The 26,835-nt window shown below is 46.8% G+C and overlaps 1 protein-coding gene across 2 annotated transcripts in view; it reads right to left on the bottom strand.

The window, feature by feature from the left end:
- ARIH1 (ariadne RBR E3 ubiquitin protein ligase 1) overlaps nucleotides 1–26,835 on the bottom strand; it is a 36,882-nt gene that overhangs the window by 8,493 nt on the left and 1,554 nt on the right. The window contains exons 2-11 of one of the 2 annotated variants that reach the window (XM_077318156.1): nucleotides 17,643–17,710; nucleotides 13,329–13,473; nucleotides 10,883–10,975; nucleotides 10,374–10,429; nucleotides 6,290–6,356; nucleotides 3,877–3,983; nucleotides 2,824–2,866; nucleotides 1,877–1,948; nucleotides 316–446; nucleotides 22–80 (exon numbers count right to left, since the gene is read on the bottom strand). In XM_077318156.1, the coding sequence (XP_077174271.1) occupies nucleotides 22–80; nucleotides 316–446; nucleotides 1,877–1,948; nucleotides 2,824–2,866; nucleotides 3,877–3,983; nucleotides 6,290–6,356; nucleotides 10,374–10,429; nucleotides 10,883–10,975; nucleotides 13,329–13,473; nucleotides 17,643–17,710 (841 nt within the window). The remainder of the gene's footprint in view (nucleotides 1–21; nucleotides 81–315; nucleotides 447–1,876; nucleotides 1,949–2,823; nucleotides 2,867–3,876; nucleotides 3,984–6,289; nucleotides 6,357–10,373; nucleotides 10,430–10,882; nucleotides 10,976–13,328; nucleotides 13,474–17,642; nucleotides 17,711–26,835) is intronic. The other variant, XM_077318157.1, reaches the window with a different exon arrangement.

Raw genomic sequence — 26,835 nt, forward strand, 5'->3', positions numbered from 1 at the left:
TTGCCAAGAGTTATGGACTCACCTCTTGTGCATCTCTGGCTGCCTTTGCATCATCTTCATTGTAGCGATTGCAGTTGTACCTGGAGGAGATGTCACAAAGGAAACGTCTCTGAAAAGGCCTTTACTGAGCAAAGGATGAACAAGCCCCTCCAATACCCTTCCCCAGGGCCCTAAACAAGAGCAGCAACCCGGATTCAACATATGCGCGTGTGAAAAAGGAGCTGCCACTTTGAGCCTCTGCGCTTCCGAAGAACCAAACCGTGATGCTACAGTTAGATGCGTAAGAAAGAGCTGGGCAGCATCTCCTCAACCTACCAAGCAGACCCGTGCGGCTCCCAGGGGCCGAGACACACCCAGCAGAACTCTGCTTTACAATTCTGGTTCCGACACACCATATGATTACAGCCTCCGTCCTTCTCTATGGTCACATGGCATTTGGGGCATTCCTGCAAGGAGAAAAGAGCAATGAGGGGGGAGAAAAAACTAGGACGCTGTGCCCTTATTCCAGGCAATTTACTGGAAAGTGCAGACAAAAGTGACATCATGGTACAAGAGAAGGAGCTGGTTTTTTTATGCACCACTTTTCACTATCCGAAAGCGACCCTAAGCGGCTTACAAACACAACTCCCTTCTTCTCCCCACAACAGACAGCCTGTGAGGTCGGTGGGGCAGAGAACTCTGAGGGAACTGTTCTGCCAGAACAGCTCTAAGAGAACTGTGACTAGTTCCAGGTCACAGTGCAGGTGCAGGAGTGGGGAAACAATCCCAGTTCTCCAGATTAAAGGCTTCTGCTCTTAACCACTACATCACTGGCACATTTCATCCATGCCAGTAGTTCTTCCGCTTGTGAAAGAGATTTTGTGGGGTGTCTAGTCAAACTGGCAGTAGCTCTCCAGGGTCTCGGGGAGAGGCCTTTCCCATTACCCACTTACTAATCTTCCTGACTAGAAGTAGATCCAGATTCTTAGTCTACCTGCAGCTACAGAAAAGATCAAGAGTCCAATAGCACCTTAAAAGATTCACAAAATTAGTGGCAGGGTGGGACCTTTCATGAGTCACTGGCTCGCTTCCACCTGAAGAAGTGAGCAGTGATTCCCAAAAGCTCATCCCCTGTTAAGTCTTTAAGGCGCTACTGGACTTTTAACCGGAGATGCTACAGATTGAGCTTTGGACCTTCCAAATACCAAGCAAACAGTTCATAGAATCCTAGAGTTGGAAGGGGCCATACAGGCCATCTAGTCATAGAATCCTAGAGTTGGAAGGGGCCATACAGGCCATCTAGTCATAGAATCATAGAGTTGGAAGGGGCCATACAGGCCATCTAGTCATAGAATCCTAGAGTTGGAAGGGGCCATACAGGCCATCTAGTCATAGAATCCTAGAATCCTAGAGTTGGAAGGGACAATACAGGCCATCTAGTCCAACCCCCTGCTCAACGCAGGATCAGCCCTAAGCATTATCCTAAATTCCATTACTGAGCCAAAGCCTCTGCTGACGTGCATGAATGCAGGATTCATACGGTGCTTATTCTTCCTATTGCTATTCTGAAACCATTACATCTTTACTGCATTCCAGTGTTTCGTTTCAACTGGCACCACACGAACCCACCCAGGACACAGAGTATGTGTCAGCCCTTTCAACCGTGGCCACACTAACGTTCCAGAATCCACTCGCTCTTTTCGATTCTGGTTTACCAAACTGCTTTTCACACCTGTGCTACTCAGGAGCCCCGAATTGACACGCATGCAAGATGCCCCCCCCCCCGAAACATCGGCAGCTGCGACATCTGACAGTGTCTCTGCATGGGATAGAGCAGGACGGCTGGTGTACAATCAGAGCACCTGACCAAGGACTGAGAGAGAAAACGAAAGCCGACCTTTGTGTTTGCTGCAATCCAGTTAGAAGTTTCACTGTCGTCATCACATTTCTTAATCCACTTCTTTAACCACTGTTTGGAATGGGGAGCGGGGAATGGAGGAGAGAAAGATTTCCAAAAGTGTCACAGGGAAGTCTTTCGGTTGCTGGCAGCACCAAATTTTAAAGGCAATCCTACAAAGGCACCTGCACCCCGCTGCTCACAGGACATGCGGAAGAAAGAGAGCCAGCTGCCCAAGACGGCATAGAAGAATGGCAAAAAGGGGGGGGGAGACGTATATATATATACTTCACTTGAAAACTAGCCCCAGGTGAGAAGGAACAAGGTGGGGAATTCCAGATCAAAGGAAGGCAACTCCTGGTCTGTTCAATGTGCTGGGTCAGTCAATTTTGGTCTGAATGACCGTAAATAAAGATTGATTGATTGTGCTGGGTCAGTCCAAGGAGAGTCCCAAGCACTGGAGCTCAGCTTCATCCCCCTGTGGGCCTGGCCAAGTATAACCCTTGCTTCTCCCTGTGCCTTTGTCCATTGGCACACCAGTGTCTTCAAGCAGCCACTGCAGGCTGGTTGTTTTGACAGGGCCAAAAGGCTAATGACCGCTGTTCCAGATCACTATGCACGGAGTACACCTTCAGCACATCTGAAATTTAGTGTCTTTCCTTTGGAAGGAAAAAAAAATTGCCATTACTTATTTTGTGCTTCTTGATCAATGCTTCAATTATTAATTTGGACTTCTACCCTCAATGGGCAACACAGTAATTTTAACAGTGCCTGGCCAATATCTTCTAAAGATGCCACAGCCATCAGCTGCCCACGCGGAAGTTTCCCAACGGCAATCTTGAACGCTGCCGTTTTCCGAAACAAGCACACGAGAACGCTCCCAGCAGTATTGTGTTACTTCCCCTCTGCTCCGAACAACTGGCGCGGGGAAAAGTTTACACACTCACCTTACATTTAACAGGATCGTGCCAGTTTTCACCACAGTTAAAGCTGCAAGAAGGGGGGGAAAGTTATATATACAGTTGAGGCACACGAGAATCAGGCAGGTTGCTCAGAGTCAGGCCAGAATAACGTCAAAGCCCACATAAAGTTTGCTCACGACCTACCCTTGCAAGTACACAAAGCAAAATAAAAATAAGGGTGCAGTGTGTGGGGGGGGGGAGATTACTATAGGTCGCTCAGAGATCCTACAGGTCTTGCATGCCTGATCCAGCTGGGGGTGGTCCCAAGCAAGGAGACAAGAAGTGGAAGAAGTCGTTCCCTGCTTCCTGGACTGAATAGTGGGGAACCCCCAGCCAAGACATCCTCCGCCTCAGGGGGAGAATCCAGAATATTCTCACTATAACAAGGTGGAAACACTCCACGGGGTGGCTGTTTCCAGGGCCGGCATCAGTACACAGTGAAGAAGAAGAGTTGGTTCTTATATGCCGCTTTTCCCTACCCGAAGGAGGCTCAAAGCGGCTTACAGTCGCCTTCCCATTCCTCTCCCCACAACAGACACCCTGTGGGGTGGGTGAGGCTGAGAGAGCCCAGATATCACTGCCCGGTCAGAACAGTTTTCTCAGTGCCGTGGGGAGCCCAAGGTCACCCAGCTGGCTGCATGTGGGGGAGCGGGGAATCGAACCCGGCATGCCAGATTAGAAGTCCGCACTCCTAACCACTACACCAAACTGGCTCTCAGTGAGCGTGGGCAGCTGCCCCCATCCCCACCCCTTGCCGACTGCCCTTCCCACCAGCTCATGAGTCCTCCACTACCCACTACTCATTTATGCAGCCCTCAAGGCTCAGCCAGCTGTCAAGGCCAGAGACAAACAGAGGTGATCTGCCATCGCCGAACCCTATACTTCCTCTGAGGCCTCCCATCTGAGTACTAACCAGGGCTGACCCTGCTCAGCTTCCGAGACCTGAGGAGATCGGGCTACCCTGGGTCACTTGTGCTTTCAAGAGGGCCAGGGGAGGCGTGAGCGCCCGCCCACCCACCCGAAGAAAGGTCTGCTTACCAAAACTGACGCCCACATTTACAGCGAACAGGCTTAGCATCGGGATACTGCACTTTGACAACATGGTGGCAGTCTGGGGCAGGACACCATTTTAACAGTCGATTGCACTAGGGAGGAGAAAGCACACAATCGCTGACACGGTGAAAGCCCAGGGGGAAAACAACCGCCACGCCCAGTTACTGCTCAGCCCTCTTCCTTGACATCCCCCCCATGATTCCTCCAACAGAAAGATGATTCTTCCAGTCCCGTTCCAGGGCAGAAAAACAGCCACTTAATCAAAGCTGTCCTAAATGGCGGATGCAGATCTCCCCAACCCCCATCTCACATCAAACCATCAATAACACAAGCGCGACCCAAGAAATCTTGCCAGGGAGGAGAGAAGAAAGGACGCTTTCAGCAGCTACATTCTCATTCCTCCAAGGGCTTGGAAGAGGCTGTTTCACAAACTGCTCGGAGCGGCTTTCCCAACCCAACGCTAAATTCTGAATTCCCAGCTCTAACCAAGCAAAGTGGTGGTGCGTCAAGGAGCTTTGTGAAACTGCCCGCCCGCGACTGGCATCCAGCGGAGATCCGGGAAAGGACCGGCACTGCAGTATCCACACGCGGCTTGATGCCGAGGCTATGGAAGCCTTCCGCCGATGGGCCTACAGGCAGATTTTTCCATGGCTCAGCATTGCAATCATTAACCCCTGGCCCCGGGCCAAGCCTCATTCATAAAGGCTGCATTGAAGCCCACATGTGTTATGATTTTGCAACCCTTCTCCAGATCAAGCACCGCGGGCATTTTGCAAACGGAACTCATCTGGTCTTGATTAGGCGAGGCAGCAGCAGCCAGGTTGCGGCGTGCATCCCCCCCCCCCTTCCCCACAGATCCACTGGAGTTGTCACACTGATTGTTAATGCCGGGTTTGGTCTGCAAGACACCGAGATGCTGCAGAGGCACCAAAAGCAAATGCCTGCTTATTCTCCGAGGGCTGGCCGCGCACCAAGAGTTTAAAACGCCCGCTGCCAGAGTGATAAAGGGCCTTCGGGAAGCATCGGAGGTGGCCATCCACGACACCAACCTTGACCCTAGGCCTGGGAGTCGAGGTCTGGACTTCAGGATGCGGCCACGACAACGACATGCCAAGAATTGTGATTTCCTCTATTAGTGCGACCATTTCAGCACCGAAAGCTTAACTCAAACAGGTTTCACAGAACAAGGGCTGCAAGCTTAATGGAAAACATTGCCTCCTACATACATCTGTAGCAAAGTCTGATCCCCCCCCAAAAAAACAAAAACAACTAATGCACACAAACGGTTGCACACAGCTCCAGCACAGAGATCTTTGAATCCCAGTGCTAGGAGGCAACAACAGGGGAAGGCCGAGGTCTCTATGCCATGTTCTCCCTGACCCCTGTAGGGCCTTACGCTCTGTGGGTGAGAATTTATTGGTCGTTCCTGGCCCCAGAGAGGCACGCCTGGCCTCGACCAGGGCCAGGGCCTACTCAGTCCTGGCCCAAACCTGGTGGAATGAGCTGCGGGCCCTGTGGGACTTTTCCGCCTTCCGCAGGGCCTGAAAAACGGAGCTCTTCTGCCAGGTCTATGGTTGAGGCCAGTTTAGTGCAGGAAGAACAATTGGGGTCCCCCCTGTTGCCAACAACATATACCATCTTGACTTGCCTCTCCTTGCTCCTCCCTCTTGCAGATGAGTGGGGGGGGGGGTGTGTGAAGGTTCCACCATCTTTATTTTGCTGCTTTGTTGGCTGTTCTTATGGATGTATGATAGTCCATTTTAATGGGGGTTTAATGGGTTTTTAAGCTGGACTTTTGTGAACCGCCACAAGACTTTGTGAGTGGCGGTCAATAAATCAAAGTAATAAATAAATGTTTTTGGACAGCCAGAGTAACAGTTGACCTCTATGTGAGACAAGAGGCTGGACTAGAGGGACCCCTGGTCTGATCCAGAAGGGCTCTTCTGATGTTCTTAGGAAGGCCTCGGGCTCCCGGCCCTGTTGTTGGCCCTCCAGAGGAACTAGCTGGCTCCTGTGTAAGACAGGAGGCTGGACCCACTGGTCTGATCCAGCAGGGCTCTTCTGATGTTCTTAGAGGCCTTAGCTTCTATGCCCTAGTGTTGGATTCTAGAGGAACTGGTTGGTGACTGTGTAGAGCAGGATACTAGACTAATCCATCTAGTCTAGCAGGGTCCGTCTAATTCAGCAGGGCTGTTTTGTATGTTCTTAGGAAGGCCACAGCCTCTATGCTCTGTTGTTGGCCCACCAGAGAAACTGGGTGCCCCCCCCGTGTGAGACACAATACTGGACTAAGCAAATGACTGGCCTGATACACGAGGGCTCTTCTTACGTTCTTAAAGGGCACAAAAAAACAGCGTCAAGTCTTTTTAACATTTATTGGTAAGGCAAAATTACTCACCTCTACAAAACTATTAGTTATTAAATGCTGGTACTTTAATTTAACTTTTGAGTCTGTGATCAGGCGCCTAGGGAAGAGAAGAGAGGAAGAACGTTTCATTTTAAAAAGTCAAGGAGAGAGGCGGTTGCTTTATTTCAGCCGCGAGATTTTCAGACCAAAGGGCACCGCTTTACACAAAAAAAGCATAACAAAATGAACTGGGGGAAATACAAAACAGGAATGAGACCAGCCAAAATTATTCTACAGCCAACAGCTACAACAAGGGCACGCTGGACACAGGCGGTTGAGGCGGCGTCCTTGAAAAAGGCCTTGTCCTGAATCTAGTGTGACACCAGAGTAGGCTTCTAATTCCCCAGTCTGGGGGCCAAACCCTAAAAACACTTGGTTCAGCAGTGTTTAGAGACCTAGTAGACAGATCACTGAAAGGTCCTCTATGCTGTAGAGCAGGGATAAACATGATATTATTTGTCAGGAGCAACAGAAGCCAGGATAGCCGCTCATCTTGCAGATTTCTACACGGCTCTTATACCAGCGCTACACAGACACACACAAAACCTCTCCCCTTGAATTCCTTGCCTGGAAATGGAAGTTGACGGGGCACTTTCAAAACCAAGCCTGTTTGAGAAGCAGATTAACCCCCCCCCCACGCACACTCCGTCTCTGGAAAGCATCCAAAACACACACTCTGTTTTACACGCTGCTGCTTGCTATCGTATGCGGTTTCGTTCAGAATCCAGAACCGCTGCAAATAGGGGCTGCCTTGATTTTTGAAACCTGCAGGACAGCGCTTCATTTGACAAGGGGCTTCCTAGCGTCTTGAGGACAGAAACGAAAAGTGGGGCCAGCCCAAATACCAGGGTGGGCAAAGCGCAGCGTAGTGGTTGGAGCAGGGGTCCCCAGGCTTTCAAAGCCCGAGGGCACCTTTGGAATTCTGACACGGCGCAGAGGGAACACTTGCAAAATGATTGCTGCACGAAGGCTGCAGCCGTTGACTTTGGGAGCTGATCAAGACAGGGAGCCGCGTTAGTTTGTCTGTAGCAGCAGAAAAGCGCAAAAAGTCTGGTAGCACCGGAAAGACTCACAAAATTGACGTAAGCCTTAAGGTGCCACCGGACTCTTCTCTTTTCTGCAATTGACCGTAATCCATTCAAGTGCAGAGCATTGTGAGGTGGTGGTGGTGGTGGCGGAGGCTGCCAACGCAATGTTTTTAAAATCTGTGCAAGCCAATCAGAAGCCTTACTGGGCAAGAAGCCCCAGCTGGCCCTTTCTTCTTTCTAAAAACCCTTGGCGGGTGCTAGGAGAAGTGTCAGCGGGCACCATGTTGGGGACCCATGACTTGGATCCACCTATGAGAAACAGTGAGAGAAATCAAGAGCCCTCCTGAAGCAAGAAAGCTACCCAGGTCACGCTGAATGGGAAGTTTGCACACAGAGCTTCTAGTAGTCTACAGTTCCTCCCAGTGACACGTGTCCACATGCACCCCGGTGGTTGAAGGGGGAGAGGAGGCAGGTAATTCTTACCATGCTGTCCCTACTGGAACAGCAGATGTTAAAGTCACATAAAGGTAAAGGTACCCCCTGTGCAAGCACCAAGTCATGTCTGACCCTTGGATTGACGCCCTCTAGCGTTTTCATGGCTGCCTCAATACGGGGTGGTTTGCCAGTGCCTTCCCCAGTCATTACCGTTTGCCCCCCAGCAAGCTGGGTACTCATTTTACCGACCTCGGAAGGATGGAAGGCTGAGTCAACCTTGAGCCGGCTGCTGGGATCGAACTCCCAACCTCATGGGCAGAGCTTTCAGACTGCATGTCTGCTGCCTTACCACCCTGTGCCACAAGAGGCTCTTCTAGAGTCACATACATATGGGCTAAAGCCCGGCAACGCTGATGGGCTCCAGGCCACCACATGGGCTTCACGACTGAGTGAATCATGGGCCCAGACTTCCCCAGGCCTTGTCCGAGACTCTCACCAGAGTCTTGCAGTAACTGCTTTAGACCATCGCCCCTTCCTTCTCTCCCCCGCCCCACCGCCCACATTATTCAGAAATGCAAAAGAAGGAACATGAAGCGGTTAGGCCACACGTTAGGATGCCACGAACTGGTGCACTGGGAATAAAAAGCCACAAAACCCACTCCCTGCGTTTGCAGACCGGACATTCTTCTCAGCGCTGCACTGAAAGATCGGATTACGCACAAAGGGGTTCTAAAGAAAGAGAGGCACGAGGCGTTTCCCATTTCAAGGACTGGCTAGGCCTGTGCTGTTCTGAGGTTAAAGCGGTTTGTTAAGAAGCGCACACTGGGAGTAAAAAAGGGAACAGGTAACAATGCCACGTTCCACGTCAAGAGGCGCTGCAGAAAAAATGACCACCTACCCGATGCTTGTGGCATCAGTTCCCGCCCCCTTTTCAGGAAGTGTTAGCTGCACAGCTACCTGAATGGGGACCTAATGCAGCACTTGGGGAAAAGCTGCTCGAGGAACAATGAAACGCGAGTGCCAGATGAACTCGGCACCAATAAAAAGAAAGCAGCCACAAGGGCTGACTGAGAAAACACCCACTCTCAAAAGAGTTTTACAAAATTGATGCACGGGATACCGAAGGCAGAGAAAGAAGTATTTTTCTCTCTTTCACACAATACAAGAACTCGAGGGCAGGCCACAAAATTAATGAGCAGTAGGGTTAGAACACATAAAAGGAAGTCCTTCTTCAACCAAAGAGTCATGAACACGTAGGCACTCAGGAAGCAGAATCATCAAATCAGAGTTGGAAGGGACCTCCTGGGTCATCTAGTCCAACCCCCTGCACTAGGCAGGACACTCACAACCCTCTCGCTCATCTACTGTCACCTGCCACCCCTGAGCCTTCACAGAATCAGCCTCTCCATCAGACGGCCATCCAGCCTCTGTTTAAAAATCTCCAAAGATGGAGAACCCACCACCTCCCGAGGAAGCCTGTGCCACTGAGAAGCCGCTCTAACGGTCAGGAACTTCTTCCGGATCTTTAGACGGGCTTTCTTTTGAATTAATTTCATCCCATTTGTTCTGGTCCGTCCCTCCGGGGCAAGAAAGAACAACTCTGCTCCATCCTCTACATGGCAGCCTTTTAAATACTTGGGAGAACAGGACATATGAGGAAAGTGGTGGCGGCTACAAGCACAGACGGCTTCAAGAAGAAGAAGAAGAAGAAGAGTTGGTTCTTATATGCCGCTTTTCCCTACCCGAAGGAGGCTCAAAGCGGCTTACAGTCGCCTTCCCTTTCCTCTCCCCACAACAGACACCTTGTGGGGTGGGTGAGGCTGAGAGAGCCCTGATATCTCTGCTCGGTCAGAACAGCTTTATCAGTGCCGTGGCAAGGGGACTGGAGAATCGTGTGGACCAGTGGTACCACAGTAGCTATGAGCCACATATGGAACGCTCTGACTGGGAGAGGGATGCTTTGTATTCATGGCGCTTGGCTAGCAATAGCGGGAGGGTTTCTGGAGTTCTAGCACCACTGGTGAACCTCCTGATGGCACTTGGGGCTTGGCCACTGTGTGACACCAAGTGTTGGCCTGGATGAGCCAATGGCCTCATCCAACATGGCTCCTCTTATGTTCTTATGTAATTACTAACAGGGTTAAACAATACGGCTTATCGAAACAAGGGGCCCAACAAGCAAGTGAGCCACGCAACCATGCAGACTAATTTCCTTTCTTAAGTGCTCACGCCTCAATAACACCTGTTTATGACTCATCAGAGGAACTACTTTGGCAAACTGCTAACAGGAAGAGGTAGAGGCACTTCTGAAAGAGACAATATTGTTTTCAGGCAGGATACAGCCAGAAAAGCTCTAGGCGCCTTGCATGGAAAGCATAAGATGCAAACAAAGTTGAAGGAGACTGTAAAACAGAAGTCCTTCTGGGGTTTATGAAGGCTATGGGACGTATTCACAGTTCTTAAGGTTCCCATGGAGACGAACAACCGTGAACCCGTATTCAAGACTGAGGGCATCATCTTCAGACAGCACGACTCTGAACCCTATAAGTTTCCTCTGTGTCTTAACAGGGAAAGGATTATTATTCCATCACCCATCAAGCTGCGATACTTACATAACTGTATTGTCATCCACCAAGATGTCACAGCCATGAGCAGGGCATGAAATTGTCTGAAAGAAAATGACAAAAAAAGCTGTAAGGCAAAGTGTTCCCTTTGCTTTGGTGTCAGTAAAGAATCTCTAAGCTCCGTAACAGGGCTGCCGACCTCCAGGTAGGGACTGAAGACCCCCTGAAATTACTATTATTCTCCAGAATACATTAATCAGTTTCAGTTAAGGGGAGGAATGAGTGCTTGGGAAGGTGGACTGAATGGCATTATGCCCCAAGTAAGGTCCCCTCCAAAAGCTCTGCCCTGAACAAGCTCCACCCCCAAATTTCAGGAATTTTATAGCTCGTTATGGGCAGCGCCCTACCTGTGTACCCAGCACAGTACACAGTTATTACATAGCTTACATAAGCTGTACTGAAACTCCACTTGCTCCATGACCCAATGCGCCCCAGTGCAGCAAAATCTACAGCGTATTCCTCCCCCAATAAAAGTAATAACGAAAGCAGAATTTTACCTGGCCCATACCTTCCTCCATTATTTTGGTAGTTAAATACTCACTCCAGCACTGCATACAAAACTTGTGTCCACACTCTAAGCCAGTGAAATACTGGAGAGAAAGAGAGAGAAACAAACAGGTGCCATTATATTCACCCACTCCTGCTCTGACTCTGTTTACTATCGGAGGAAAGGCCTTTCAAAAACGGCAAAGTCTTCAATTTTGAGCGGTCGTGCAGGTGACATTTTCCAGTGTTTGTTCGCCGGACGGCCCTCGTCCTCTTCAGCCGACGGCTCATCGCCGGCAGCGTATAGATTCGATTTGAAGGTCAAGCGGCAAGAGCCGATCCCACCTCAAACATTACAGCTTGAAAGGGTGTGCGAACAAGAGGAGCAGGGGACGTGGAGACCCATCAAAGTGATGCGCTCCACCAGAAAGCTGTTTGGCGTGGGACTTGTCCATACTAGTGAAGGAAGATGAGAGACAGTTTGCCAAGGGAACTGAAGGGGCAGTGGCTGCAATGTGTTGGGGAACCTTATGGGGGAACACATCAGACAGGGGGAGGTTGCAAGTCTGAATTATTTGAAAGGGCTATTTGGAAACTGGCCTATGCTTGTGTGGTTGGTCTGTGGACTTGCAGTGCCGTTTGCATACATGGAAATGGATTTGAGTGTATGATAGAAAAGAGATACTTTTCAATTAAATAAACAAGCCACTGTTTTTAGGAGGCATGAAACACTGGAAACACATGGCCACTCTACTGGCTACCAAGTAGCCATGAGAGAAAAATAAATTGGGGGGGGGAGGAGAGAATTACTGTCATGTGACATAACAGGCGATAATTCTTCCTGTACTCACAGTTGAAAGTTTGGTAAAATTGTCGTGGAATTATCTGGACACTGACTCTCTTTAAAATGTCTGTCTTCTCTAAACCCCAGTGACGGAGCTTTTCAGCTTGCTTTATGTGCTACGGCTGAATTCCAAGATATTCTATTCTCCAAAGAACTTTTTAATAACCTGATTTCGGGGTTCATGTATTTAGGATTTTGAAGAGTTCTGGCTGTTTCCCATAGAAACAGCATGTCCACATCCCAGAAAGAAAACAGTTTTCAAATCCAAGAACGCCAGCTGAACACTGACATTCAGTTGGAGTCAATTCATATATCACCACTTCGAAACAGGACTAAGTTTTATTGATATTTATTTGTATCCTGCCTTTCCCCTCAATGGGGGATCCTAGAGTGGCTTATATCATTTTCCTCCATTTTATCGTCACGGTAATCCTGGGAGGGAGGTTAGCTTTGTGACTGGCCCACTGTCACCTACAGAGCTTCCTTGGCAGAGTGGAGATTCGAACCTGCGTTTCTTAGATCTTAGTCCGACTTGAATCAACACACTCACTACTGTAGAGCAAAGGTTCAATCGATTCAATCACGCATTGAAAGACACACACAGGGTGTTTAAGTCTTTTCTTTCCAAAAAGGCAGATCACTGAAAGAGAATATTAAGTTACATGCTATGATATATTTTATTAATAGCAGAAAATACCACCAAGAGAATGGAACAAGCAGTTTCACAGGCTAAATATTTCCTGAGTTTGGAAGCAAGAAAGCCAGCATGATCTGCACCGGTTCTAAGATTAAATCAGCGGACAAGAATCAATCTTTTTTACATTCAACTGTAGAGTCATACCTATCTTCACCACAGGAGGCGCTCACTAAGTCCAAACCATTTTGAGCCTGCCTGGCACATCTGGAAGTCTGACTTGGCATGGTGGGAGCAGCAATAGAATGGCTGCCATAGGAGACAGTCAGTCACCATATGACTGCCACAGTGTAGATCCTTGTGATGTGCTGGGAGCTACTGCCAAGGCAACATTTTTTTAAAAAAATCTCCCCAGCCAATCAAATCTGCAATCGCCAGTCAGAAACACTACAGGGCAAAAGCCCTATCTGGCTCCACTCCCCCTTATTAAAAACACTTGGTGGGCACCAGAAAATATGTTGGCAGGTACCATCGGGCCCACGGGCACAATGCTGGGGACTCCTGCAATAAGTAATAACCATGGTGTATACCCAGAAAATATTACAGGATGGCATTAAGTTGTTATGGGAAAATGTTTGCAAGCCACACTTTCCCAAAGGAAGTAGCCGACAGAAGAAAGTAGAGCATATTTTAGGACCCAAGTTGAAAAGGGTGAACAGCAAAACCCAAAATGCCTGGTTGGTTTCCAGTGGGATTCATGTACAGGCCCTGTAACGCACCCTTGAATTCTCTGCTATGGGCTGGAAGGTCAGAGATTTGAAGCTCTATTGTGACCTTTTGCCAGTAAGAGAGAAAACATGCTCCTGGCCTTATCAGGTCTACTATTTAGCTTAGAGAGACAAGCCACATTTAATGTTTTCTGAGGAGCAAAAATGCTGTTTGTTCTTAAGGTGCGAGTTCTTGACTTCACAATACTCACCGAGTTAGGATAGTTCAGATAGCAAATCTGACACGGCATGTCCTGGGCAGATGACCGGGTGTTCATCTGACGTGTCCGGGATTTTTTACTAGGATTAATTACGTGACATTCTGCAAACAGCTTCTCCAGGTTGCCGTCAAAGTACCTGTTTGTGAACACGGGAGGAAGGCAAGCCGAGTCAAGAGGGAAAAAAAAAGGCTGGACAAAGAAGATTCCCCTGGTCTTCGCTACCAAATAATTAGATTAGGGGGCCGTCAAACGCGGTGACAAGTTAGAGCTTTGAAGCCCTATAAATAGGAATGGCCTCAATTCCATCTCATTGTGCAACCAGCTCACCACGGTCTGGTCCAGCACTGCAGAGTGGTAAGACTGAGGTAGGCCAACTTGGCATCATTTGCGGAAGGCGAAGATCAAAGTGTACACATCCCAGCTACCTTCTTGTCAAGATTTCATGCTTTAAAGCAGTGGTCCCCAACCTTTTTATCATCGGGGACCACTCAACGCCTTTTACTGAGGCCTGGTGGGGGGGGGGTAGTTTACTCCTCTACTCTCAACCACTGCCCTAACGCTCTCTGATCGCTATGGTAATGTTTAAACATCCCTTCAAAATAAGATACAGACACGCCACAACAATGAAGTGTGTTGTAAAGGGCTGGGGGGGGGATGAAGTAAAGGGCCGGGGGGGGGGAGAGAAGACGTCCTTCGGGGCCCACCTCCAATTAGTCGAAGGACCACATGTGGTCCGCGGCCCACAGGTTGGGGATCGCTACTTTAAAGGGTCAGCTCAGGGAAACACCTACTGCAGGGACCCTTCTTCCCCCCATAGTCAGTCGGTCGACACACAGACACAAAAATAACGCCCTCATAATAAAGTGTAGAAGAGCAGCTTGGCTGAGTGGCCAAGAACATACTCATAGTGCTGAAAGGCAAGTCATGTACTTCCCCCTAATTTGGTAGCTTGAGAGGTTAAATTAGGGACTGTACAGATGGTGACTCTTCAGACATATTGGAACGCTCTCATCCTTCGCCTGCATGGGATTCATACCTTCGTTCCTTCCTGTCTCACAACTCTCTCCCCGGCTTTATAGAGCGGAATGTACAGGCTAAAGTCTAAGACAGAAGCTCTTCAGAAATGGAAGCAAAGGGTTATTTGACCAATATCCAGATTTGAGGACAGCTTAACAACACTCTCCTCTCCCCGTTTTATCTTCCCAACCATTGCGAGGGATGGTTAGGCTAACTTGAGTGAGGTCCCCAAGGTCACCCAGGGAACTTCAGGGAAATCAAAGCTGGCTACTTCCTTCCCTAAACCGGGATCTCATCCGCCTGCTTCCAGAACTTGTTAAGCTATTGTGATTTAAATTTTTGAGTAAGCTCAGACACTCCCCCTCTCAATGGGACTGATTTTGGCCTGAACTGGCAGCCTACCAGCGCCCAAGCCGCCTCTGGTGACTCTAATCAAAGCCCAACCCCTAAGGTCAGGCAGGAAGCAGAGTGCCTTAGCCAGACTGAGTTCCGGCACCATTGCAGAAGAGCCGGAGTGTGACTCATCTTCTCAGTCTAGGATGCCCATCTGCTGGAGCAGAACAGAGCTGCCATGAACATGCGCACTGCAGCGTCTTGGAGAGTCGCCACAGCGCAAGGCGGAGAAGGTACTGCCGCAGCCGCCGTGCCAATGACTAAAAAAACCCAGAGGAGTCTTGAAAACATTTGTTTCCTGACGAGCCTTTGTTGTGCTCTGCCTCTTTATTAAATCCCCGTTCTAAATGTCAAAGGTCTCGCCGACTGCTCGGAAAAAGCTGGCCGGTCTACCTTGTTCCGGGGCTTCCAGGCAATCCCCCCGATTTCTGCTCTCAAACAAAGCCAACGGCAGCTGAATCCCAATTTGAGGGACCCCTGTTGCAACACCGTTCCCTAAATGGGCCGCATGCAGAGGGAGTAGAAAGCCCTGCGGGAGGCCCCTACTATGACACCAGCTGTCGGAGCACGAGGGATTTCTAAGCCGTTGAATGAAACAGAAAAATTGTCCATGGCACACACAAAAGGCGTGGAAGGTCACCCCTCGTGAATGAGGGCCTGACTAAAGCCGAAGTCATGCTTTACCAAGCAAGTAGACGACACCCAGGCCCTCCGCAACATCTGATCTCTGGAAACCTTTCTATGCAAACATTTGCACTGGCGTAATGTCCATCCACAAAGCCATGCTGTAACTGGGCTTACTGGAAGCCCTGGTGCTGCCTTCATCCATCAGCAATGATGTGGGGGGTGGGGGGGGGATCGATGCATCTTTGTTAGCAACTTATCTTGGGCAAAGCAACTTGGCAGCAATTCCAGACAGCCCTCAATCATGATCCACGACCTCTAAGAAGGCTACAGGGGCTGGGAGTGGGAGGGAAAACGGGCCCGTACGAGAGACCGCACACACCTTTGCCCTCTAAGCCGTTCAAACAAGTGTGGAAAGAAGAGTTTGGCATCAGAAGAGTTTGACTTGGCCTCGCTACCGTCAGATGCTGACTCATCACAAACCTGCCTTTTAGTCATCAAACTTGTTAGAACGTAAAAAAGGGCAAGAATTCCCCGCTGTTATCTTTGCACTGTTCCCGCACAAGTGTTTCCCGCTCATTTCCTCGCCAGGCAACCTGGGCGCAGACTAAGGCAAACCACTTCCTAAAAAGCATGACTGGAACAAAAGATTCCAGAGATCTTGGATATGAGTCAATGGCAGTTAAGAAGAAGTGCAAAGGGGGAGAGGGAGAACTCGGGTGGAAATTACGGAAGCTGGATTTGCTTCTCATTTTAAACCAGGGAGTTTGGCTCAAGTGGCTTTCGACACAAACAAATCCAGCAGTTGTACGAATGCTCCTTCGAAGAGTTACACCAATCAAAGCAGAAATTTAACCCAGTATAAATATATTCCAGTTGTGTTCGAATCATAGAATCATAGAGTTGGAAGGGGCCATACAGGCCATCTAGTCCAACCCAGGCTCAACGCAGGGTCAGCCCTAAGCATCCTAAAGCATCCAAGAAAAGTGTGTATCCAACCTTTGCTTGAAGACTGCCAGTGAGGGGGAGCTCACCACCTCCTTAGGCAGCCTATTCCACTGCTGAACTACTCTGACTGTGAAATTTTTTTTCCTAATATCTAGCCTATATCGTTGTACTTGAAGTTTAAACCCATTACTGCGTGTCCTCTCCTCTGCAGCCAACAGAAACAGCATCCTGCCCTCCTCCAAGTGACAACCTTTCAAATACTTAAATACTTAAATACTATGTTCCTAGGAGCACCAGAATAAAATACACCACTTTGTGTTTATTCCCAGACCTGGCAATAGTCTGTGATGCCACTTTAGATTACACACACAGAAATGCCAATGCTTTAGTCTCACGGGAAACTGGGAATACCACTGGGCACATGCACTGTTAAGGTTGACATAAACCCTGCAGATTTTCTTAAAATGTAGAATTTTCACTCCTGACTTTCGTAAGCAATCTGTTCCCCAAAGTGAACTGTGCTGACCTAGGGAAACCAACAGTATGCCTTGCTGTAAGGGCAAAGGGAGTCACTGCAGGCTTACTGTGAAGGCTCCTAATTCTATGAAGAAAAAGGAGGCCACTTTGCTGGGTTTGCTCCGTTCAGGGAGGCCGGAACAAATTCTTTCCCACTTCCTGTCTCCATTGTGGGAGTCACCATAACAAGGAGCAATAAAGGAAAGGAAGTACTAATTTCTGAAGTACTAAAAGCTTAAATATAACAAGACACAAAGTAAGTAACTTCTTCCATGTGACTAGGAGAAAGCCTTATCAGTCATGATACCAATCACTCCAGGGCAACCAGAATACTAATGACACCAAAAACTAAATTGTTTTCGGTAACTCAGAGGCAAATTAACAGTACACAGGAATATGATGCCTTGGGGACAAGAATATGCAGTGAAAGAGCTGCTTGTTTTTAAAGGCCAAATGCCCTTATATACCACTTAAATACCATCTCCTGGAAACAGCAATCTACTTACTGACCCCACCTTAGGGCCACTTCCCCTCCCCCCTCCCCGACACAACCATATTATTTTCCTTATCATGGAATAGCTAATGCAATTAAGCACCTCTCGATCTGAAAGGAAGCACTCTTGTATCCACAATGCTCCATTGCATTTCCTTTACTTAAGGAAGCGAGCCGTGACACAAAATGTACGAGCTTTTCACGAATGCAGATGAACAGCTAAGCACAGAGGATGGGAGCCCCAAACCTAGTGGGTCACCAGAAACATCTTATACGCACAGAAAAACAGAAAGAAAAAGAAGATTCTGGCTTACCTTTCCATCAGCTTTTCTTTATCCCAGTTGAAATGACTAAGGAGTATCCTGGTAATGGTTGCTGGATTCTATGGAAAAAACAAACAAACGGGTGGAAAGTTATTGTGGAAGAGAACTTAGCAGTCAGTCTGAAAATGTCTTTTAAAAACGGGTGGAAAGTTATTGTAGAAGAGAACTTAGCAGCCAGTCTGAAAATGTCTTTTAAAAACAGAAGTTTTAATAAGGTTAAGTATCAACTGTACTTTAAGTACAGATTAAGGAACTCTGAACTCCCTTTATACTGTGTGAACCATGTGCCCAAGGTAAAAAGCATGACTAACATCAGAATAGGCGCTTCATGCATTTTAGTTATGATCAAGGTGAGTTTGCCAAGCATCCATCATGGCCGATTTCAACAAGAACGGCCAGAACCCAAATTTTGGAGAAAGCATCTGCATCAGCAAAGGGCCAACATAAGGTAAAGGTATCCCCGGTGCAAGCACCGAGTCATGTCTGACCCTTGGGGTGACGCCCTCTAGCGTTTTCATGGCAGACTCAATACGGGGTGGTTTGCCAGTGCCTTCCCCAGTCATGACCGTTTACCCCCCATCAAGCTGGGTACTCATTTCACCGACCTCGGAAGGATGGAAGGCTGAGTCAACCTTGAGCCGGCTGCTGGGATCGAACTCCCAACCTCATGGGCAAAGCTTTCAGGCGGCTGCCTTACCACTCTGCGCCACAAGAGGCTCTTGTAAAGAAGACATAAAGAAGGCATTTAAAACTAGACCAAAGGCCTGCCACTAGAATCACTCTCATCCTGCTCCCAACAGCTCCTGAGCAACTCATTCATTCACTGGCATTTCATAAGTCTTGGTACTTTCCCACCAATGACATCACATGAACATACATAGTATGTTTACATAGTAAATCAGATCACCTGTAGATCACTGCCTAGTCTGGACTCTCTGGGTTGCCAGAGATTGAACCAATGGCTTTCTGCACACTTCACTACCACATTATGCTCCCTCATCAATACTATCCTGCACCACTTCTCAATCATGTGCATACCCCTTGCTTTCTCCTCTCTTGTTCCTCTTTACCAGAGGCATTCCTTGCTGAACGGACCATCTTAACTTGCCACTGATCAAGTCCCTAAACAACCAACAACTCCTGAATAGTTTTCAGGAGTCGTTGGTTGTTTAGGGATTAGGGAAAACTCCTGAATAGTTTTCAGGAGTCACGGTAAAGGGACTGTAAAACAGATCAGTTCCCAAACAAAAAGACTCACTGCCTGCAAAAGTATGTGGGATCTGTTCTACGTTAACCAATTCCCCTCAAAATCCAACAAGACATTTCAATATATATTTACCGTTGCGTGCAAAAAACAAATTTAACCAAACAGCACAGCTACAACGGTCTAAGACACAGGCTTAAACAGCACTCGAGTATTGTCTGCTCTGCCGACACATTTTAAGTCCTTTTGACTTTCATAGTTACTGCATGCCGACATTCTCAGAAAAGCTGATGAGACGACTCCTCAAGTTCCAACTAAAAACAAAAGAACCACTGTTGAAGTCTTGCACATTGTTCCCGGACAGCTTTTACAGCAAGTCGCTGGTAATGTGTTAGAATTTAATTGTTCTAGCTGCTCCTGCGTTCTGACTGACACACAAAGGAAAAGCCAGCTAAATTGGCTCGTTTTTTTAATCTCCCTGAAATTTCTCAGGTTAATCATAAACAGAAACAGGGTTATTTCAGCAAGTTTTTTTGTTTGTTTGTTTGTTTCGGGAAGCATGGGTGAATCTGGAGAAACATCTCCAGCATCAGTGTTAATTTACTCACACTCTACCTATAAGTTTGAACTGATTAATGCCATGACATTGTCTCTGAAGAAGGGAGCGTGCACACGAAAGCTCGAACCTTGAATGAAACCTGGTTGGTCTTAAAGGTGCCCCTGGACTCTAAATTCGAAATTGCTTGTGTTTTTCCACAAGCCAGGGAGGAAATAAAAATGCATGAAGTGGAAAGTCACCATGCTGTTTGTTGCAATAAAGAGAAAGGGAGGAGGCGAGAGACTCTAAAGATTTCAGCAGCTTTTGTTTCCTCAACAGGTCAAAACCAGTGAAGTCATGCAGGGATGGAGGCTTCCTTCCAGCGACTGTAATGTCACAATGGTGGCTGGATGTGGAGATTCTTCAAGAGCAATCGACTTCTGAAACTTTCAGCCCCCTGAATACCAAGCAGTCATGGCTTTGAGGGGAAAGCTCACAAAAATGATTCCATCCATGGTCAATCATTGCACGCCTTCTGCTGTCCTTTTTGATCAGCCATGGTTGACCTTTTTACCTCTCCCTTAAAGCACTGGGACACATTTACCCACAGGCTAGGTGAAAAAGAGTCTATTGCCCTAACTTTTTTTTTTTTTTTTGGGGGGGGGGGGGAGCTCAGGCGGAAGAAGGGCAGAAAATGAATCAAAGTTTCAAGAGGAAAACTGGTTGCAATGAGCCAGGTTACCTTATGTGTGCTAAACTCAGGGGGATTTTATGGGTATTTTGTGGGTATTGTTGTTTTATCATTTTATTGTAAACCGCCACAAGTCTTGAGAGAGCGGCGGTATATAAATCAAATAATAAATAAATAAATGCATCAACTTGCAGTTCTCTCGGGTACTGGGTATATTTGTAATTTTGTTCATATAAAAATATTTGATACAATTTCACCAATGTCAAACATTGCAACTATATATATTATACAAGTTATACATTACACATTTTACATTAAAGCACTAAAATTAATTAAGGTTTGATAGGGTAACTAGGTATTGCATGTCATTCAATTTCTCCCAAATTCCATTTATTTGGGGGGAAAAAACAATATTTTTTCCTGACTTCAAAATTCCCAGAAAATTCATACCTCTTGCGTCTTTCAATATTGTTTCTATGCAGAGCTAAACCCACTACGATCTATGAGCTTAGACTGTAGTAACACCGTATAAGACTGCAGGGAGCACAAAGGGGTGATAGACATTATTTTACTCATAAAACAATTCAAGGGAAACAGTGTTGATAATTTGCCTGCCAACTCACAGTGATTCAGTAAAACAACAGTTCCATCAAAATTTTAGTCAATATCCGCACACGGAGTTTGTTTGATGCTGTTCTCTTTAAAAAACAGAATATCCCAGAAAAGGCTCGTCTCCAATAGCTCTGTGTTGCAGCGTTCGTTTTTGTCAGACCCCGAAGTTATTCTGCCAAAAGTCTTGAGGGAGATCAGGATAAATATTCCAAGTATTCTCGGACATAACACGGTGAATGGGTTTGCTGCTTACCAAGCCTTTTTCAAGCCGTGCACAAATCTTCTTCGCATCTTGAAAGTATTTGCAGTCTACAACCCGGCTTATGCTAAAGCTTCAAAGAGCAAACACATTACATAACACCCTCTTTTTACTGAGGCCTGCACTGCTGTGATAACAAGCCTGCTCTATCGCCCTACGGACAAACTGTGCCATCCTAAAACGAGGACTGATTTGAGAGGTACAACTGTTGGACTAGTTGTAAGGCAGCTGTTCTATTTTTCTAAGTGATTCTATCCAGCATTATATCATTTAAAGAGCAACAGGCTCTAACCTGGAGAACTTGGGAGTGGGATTCCCTACTCCTCCTCCACATGCAGCCAGCTGGGTGACCTTGGGCCGGTCACAGTTCTCTCAGAGCTCTCTCTGCCTCATACACCTCACGGGGTTCTTGTTGTGGGGGGGAGGAAGATGATTGCAAACTGCTTTGAGACTCTTTCAGGTAGTAAAAAAGCAAAGTACAAAAGACCAGCTCTTAAAAATATAACCGAGGATCTGCAGGCTGCTTCAAAACTTTCTTCTGCTACCTCAAATGAATCTATTTTTACCATCAAATGCATTTCAGAATACCCTACGCCCTCTAGCTAGATAAACTATGCAATCTAGGATACCAGGAGTCTCATATCTATCAGCAACTAAACCGCAACTTTAGTAGAATGTATAGGTTAGTACCAAGTACGGATTATTTTATATTGAATTATATACGGATTATGTTGAATGAGGTGGGGACGCGGTGTGGTTTATTTATTGCATGGCATAATTACACAGCTTCTGAACTCTTGTGCTTTCCTACTTCTACCGACAGGGTAACACAACTACTCATCCTGATCTACTGCCATCCAATCAGGTCTGTTTGGAGATTACCTGCAACTATCCTATGGTCAATGGGTAAAGCACGTTCTTCCCCTTGCTAATCAGCACCTGCACAAAGAAAAAAATAAGCTGCCACCTGTACCTGTGGATCTCTCTGCCTCCATAGACAATATTTAAGGAAGAAGACCCACCAAGCCACATTCATGGTAATTAAGAGCAGCAGGAGGCTTGATAGTATCCAAGGCGGCCTCAACACCTGATGAAAGGGGCCAACAATCCTTAAAAGTCTCGACAACCACACTGGATTAATTATCTCTCGCTCATTCGGGAAACCCTCCCAGAATCATCAGGAAACCCTGGTTGAGAAACCCTGCTATAACCATTAAGGCCTCCCTTTCCTCACCATCCCAAGACATCGTTGTTGAGGGGCGGTATGTAAATTAAATGAAGGAATAAATATTAACCCAGATCACTGCATGTTATTTGATTTTTTTTTCTTTAAGAAACCAAATCTTGCAATTTTCATGGATTTCTGTGGCTTATCGGCGGGAGGCAATTCTTATCTAGCACCAGGAAGAAGTTATTCATCAGCCAGTTGCAGGGCTAGTGGCTTCTACTTCTCTAGAAACATCAGTTTAACCTGGGAGGGGCCTTAGCTTGGTAGCAGAGCATCTGCTTTGCATGCCAAAGGTTCCATGGCTCAACTGCTGGCATCCCCAGTTAAAAACGTGTCTGAATACATACTGTGCAAAGTAATTAACAGCAGCATAGCAACCACCATGTTCTTGAAAATAGTATGCAAGCCAGCCAACGATAGTATGTAAAACTAGTCCCTTCTGCTCACAATCTGCCTCCGATTTTCGGTGTCTGAACAAGTAACCTTTCTTCTCTCCAAACATAAGGATACTTTGGGCTAGTGACAATGCAAGTTCAGGGTGGTATTCCATTCTATAGACTGCACAACTCTTCCAGGATATATATCCCGTTTGGGAAGCAACAAGGGGCACAGGGTTCAACTTCAGAAACATCAGAGACTGAGGGGCAAAGGGGGGTGGGAGTGCCCAGACCAACTGAGAACTGATCAGGTAACCCAGGAAGAACAGCCAAGAACGAGGGATCCAGCAGACGAAGCACATTTGCTGTTTGAATAATAATCCAGTCTTAAGTCTGACCTTGGAAGTGTCCGGCACCGAGATGGCCGGAGACATGGACTCCTGACATGCCTCTATATTACAGATCAGGAGAGGATAAGCTCACAGTCAGGATCTACTTAATTGGGGAGGGGACAGAAAGACCACCTGCCCTTCTGGCCACTGCTGCTCAACCCACAGTAATCTCACAACCCTCACTGTTCTGAATCGATACATTCCAGTTGTTCTTCCTCACCCCTAACAGAATCTGACAGGAAATTAACAGGCCTGGTAGATGCCTGAAAAGCGGAATATGCTTACGTTATTAAACATCCCACGTGATTTCTATTTGGCAAGAAGTGCACAGGCAGCTGTGAGTAACTCTGTGAGGTCCCTTTACTCTAAAATCAGAAACTCTTAGCAGCCTTCCTTATAAGTACTTGGCAAATATTATAAACCCAGTAGAGAGAATGCCGTAGCAATTTAGGAATATAGGTTAAAGTTAATCACCTCTCTCTCTGGTTTCAAATTCCACCCAAGGCCCTTCAAATTTGGGCTTTGTTTGCTTCTGGTCAAGACATCTGTGGGACCAGTTTAGAGGGCAGGATCGTGTCAAGGAGACTTTTACGGTAGGATCTCTAGAGCAGGGGTAGTCAGTCAACCTGTGGTTCTCCAGATGTTCATGGAAAACAATTTCCAAGAGCCCCTGCCAGCATTTGCTGGAGGACCACAGGTTGACTACCCCTGCTCTAGAATACAACCCCCAGCAGCAGTACCCCACTGAGTTCTAGATCCTTCCAACAGGTTTGCCCATAGCCTTGTGCACAGTTCAGAAGGCCAAGAAATGATGGATCTACTTTGAAAAGAATGAAGAGCAAGGCATCATATAAATTAGCTGGAGAGCAACCCACTTCCTCTCAGCTGGCCTCCTGAGTGGTCCTCTCTCTCAGGGAGTATGCAAAGCTTTTCTTACTGTTCCAGAAAGCCTATGAACTGAATCAAAAAAAAAACGAGGCTGTTAATCTTTTAGTGGCTCGACTGCTGGATTAATTTTATGTATTTGCTGGATTCCAATACATTTCTACAAACTCACACAGATACACATATATAGTTAAAAATGCTACTCATTTAACATATAGGCTTTGAGTAGTGTCACATTCGAATTCATGTAACCAGGCATAAAAGCCAACTGAAAATAATTTTCTATTCTATATAATTTACAAAACAAAACAAAAAATCACAACAGCCTAATTAACCTCTGAATCTACCCCAGCCAAGAGCCTTCTTAATTCTTCTCCCATTGATGCAGCTATGATCCCACCTTTGGATGGAGTAGTCCACAAATCTCTCACATGTGAGAAAAGGGACTTTCCAATAAACTATGTTCCCTGGTATCCACCTTACTAGAAGCATCTAAGCATAGCCTCTCTGAATAGGACACCTTCCTATAACAATCGTTTATTGGATGGAACAGAATCTAACCTAGCAAAAAAGCTCTCCTATTGTGGGGTGTAAACATAAATATACACCCTCATACTCCCCCACTGACTCAATATATACACATTCCGTTACCCATCTCGTGCTTACAATATGGCCTCTTTCTTAAAAAGCAGCACTGGAGCAAAGTCCATCCAACTAAAGCCAATATACCATGGAGAGAACACCTGCCCCCTCCTACCCAAGAGCAGCATCCTCTCCAATTAGTTCCAATTCACAGCTTTCTTAAATGGGAACAGAGACAATCATTTTTACATAAGCCACCAGTTGCCTGCCTCAGCCCAAGAGGCCTCCAGTGCATCACAGCAGGGCATTTGTTCCTGAAAGCCAAAAGAAATACAGCTTGAAACAAAGAACACTCGAACTACCTGTCCAGTAGTCTGAACTACACTGCATCAGCCCAAGCAGAATTAATGTGGATACAAGACATGGGTGTAGCTTAAGACATTGCTTTGCCAATTACAGGAAATACACAACTAGCTCCTAGATTGTATCAGCCTAAACAGTCAATAATTCCAGAAAGGTAAAGTTTGTTAGGAAGTGGAAGCAAAAAAATAACCCTGGAGACCTGTAGCTAACATGAGGTTTTCCCCAACCTGAAAAATAATGCACTTTGGCTTTATGGGGCAAAATAGGGGCTTAAAACTGCATTAAACTACAATACCATCTTGCATCTTAAGAGCCTCTTGTGGCGCAGAGTGGTAAGGCAGCCGTCTGAAAGCTTTGCCCATAAGGCTGGGAGTTCAATCCCAGCAGCCGGCTCAAGGTTGACTCAGCCTTCCATCCTTCCGAGGTCGGTGAAATGAGTACCCAGCTTGCTGGGGGGTAAACGGTCATGACTGGGGAAGGCACTGGCAAACCACCCCGTATTGAGTCTGCCATGAAAACGCTAGAGGGCGTCACCCCAAGGGTCAGACATGACTCGGTGCTTGCACAGGGGATACCTTTACTTTACCTTTACCATCTTGCTCTGGTTCTTAACTTAAATTATACCCAACACAAACTGCAGTTCAAGTTCTAACTCCAACAGAGAAAACCCCAGTAGAACATTCCAACATTCCCAGGATAGTAGACCCCTGAAAACTTATCTGTTTTAGTATTGCATTGGCATTTTATTTTATGCTGAATAGTTGCCTCTAGGGAATACAAAATATGAATCTTCTAGAATAAGCTATTTGGGCATGTATCTCCACTCCCCCAAGAACGAGTCAGCCCTTTCCTAATACAAACTGAAAGCTTGCTCAAAACTGCCAGGATCACAATGGCAACATGGGTGCCAAGTCCCACAGCACTCCAGACGCGAACTTGCACAGCTCAAGAGATTTTGCCACACCCAGGGCAGCTGGACAGCACAGGATGAACGGACCTTGTCCTACACTAATGCAAACTGGAAGCTGTCCAATTATTCAGGCACTAAGGTGCCTACCCCATTACGAGTCCAGAAACATACCTCGCAGCTACACAGCACGATACAAAAAGTGCACTCCTACCATGGCAGAGAAGTGCCACATGCCATCCAACTCTGCCACATGCATGCACACTCACTCATAACACTGCAAGGCCTTGGGCCTGCCCTGATCCGTACAGTTTTCAACTGGTGTGTCTGAGACACAAGAAGTTCTACAACTCTTTTAATTAGATTGGACGTTCAGCACAAGCACGTATAAAGGACCTTGGGCACACATGTGCTTTCATGACCACTACGTTTTCTTAGCTTGAGTTCTTGCTTTCTGGCTCTGGCCTAGTTTTGCTGTTCTCTTCCTTCCTCTGCCACAGAAACAAGGGCCAGAGAAAGATGGAGAAAACAAACAAAAAAGAATAATGAAGAGGCAAAGAGATACCTTTTTATATTATTATTATTAGATTTATAGCCCGCCACTCCCTTGCGGCTCGTGGCGGGTAACAATATCGCAATTCCCCATTAAAACCCCATAAAACAATAATAACATTGCCAATATTGCCGGCATGGCAAGAATGGCAGCTCAACTCCCCCCCCCCTCCCTCCCACTACTAGCGGGTGGAGAGGAGGTCCTGATGATGTTTTGCTTCGGGTCCAGAACCCGAGTCCCCGGGGGAGGCATAGATCTATTATATGGTGGGGATGGGGATGTAGTGTTACTGAATACTGGGGAAATAACTGGAATAAGTATGTATGTATACAAATGCATTGTGAAGACTCATACACAAAATCAGTTTCTTCAGCAGTGGATTTGTTCAGCTCAATAGTGGAACCAAATTTTTCAGTCAGATACTGTCAAAAAAATTGTTAAACATATACAGTTTAACAATTTTTTTGACAGTATCTGACTGAAAAATTTGGCAGGGGGAGTTTCCTTTTAAGCCTTTCAATCTGTGATCTTCTGTATTATGTATTTGTGTTTTTTGCGATAGAGGGAAATAGCAAAATCAATATAGAGAATAC

Source organism: Paroedura picta, chromosome 18 (assembly GCF_049243985.1).
Source record: "Paroedura picta isolate Pp20150507F chromosome 18, Ppicta_v3.0, whole genome shotgun sequence".
In the NCBI taxonomy this organism is placed as follows: Eukaryota; Metazoa; Chordata; class Lepidosauria; order Squamata; family Gekkonidae; genus Paroedura; species Paroedura picta.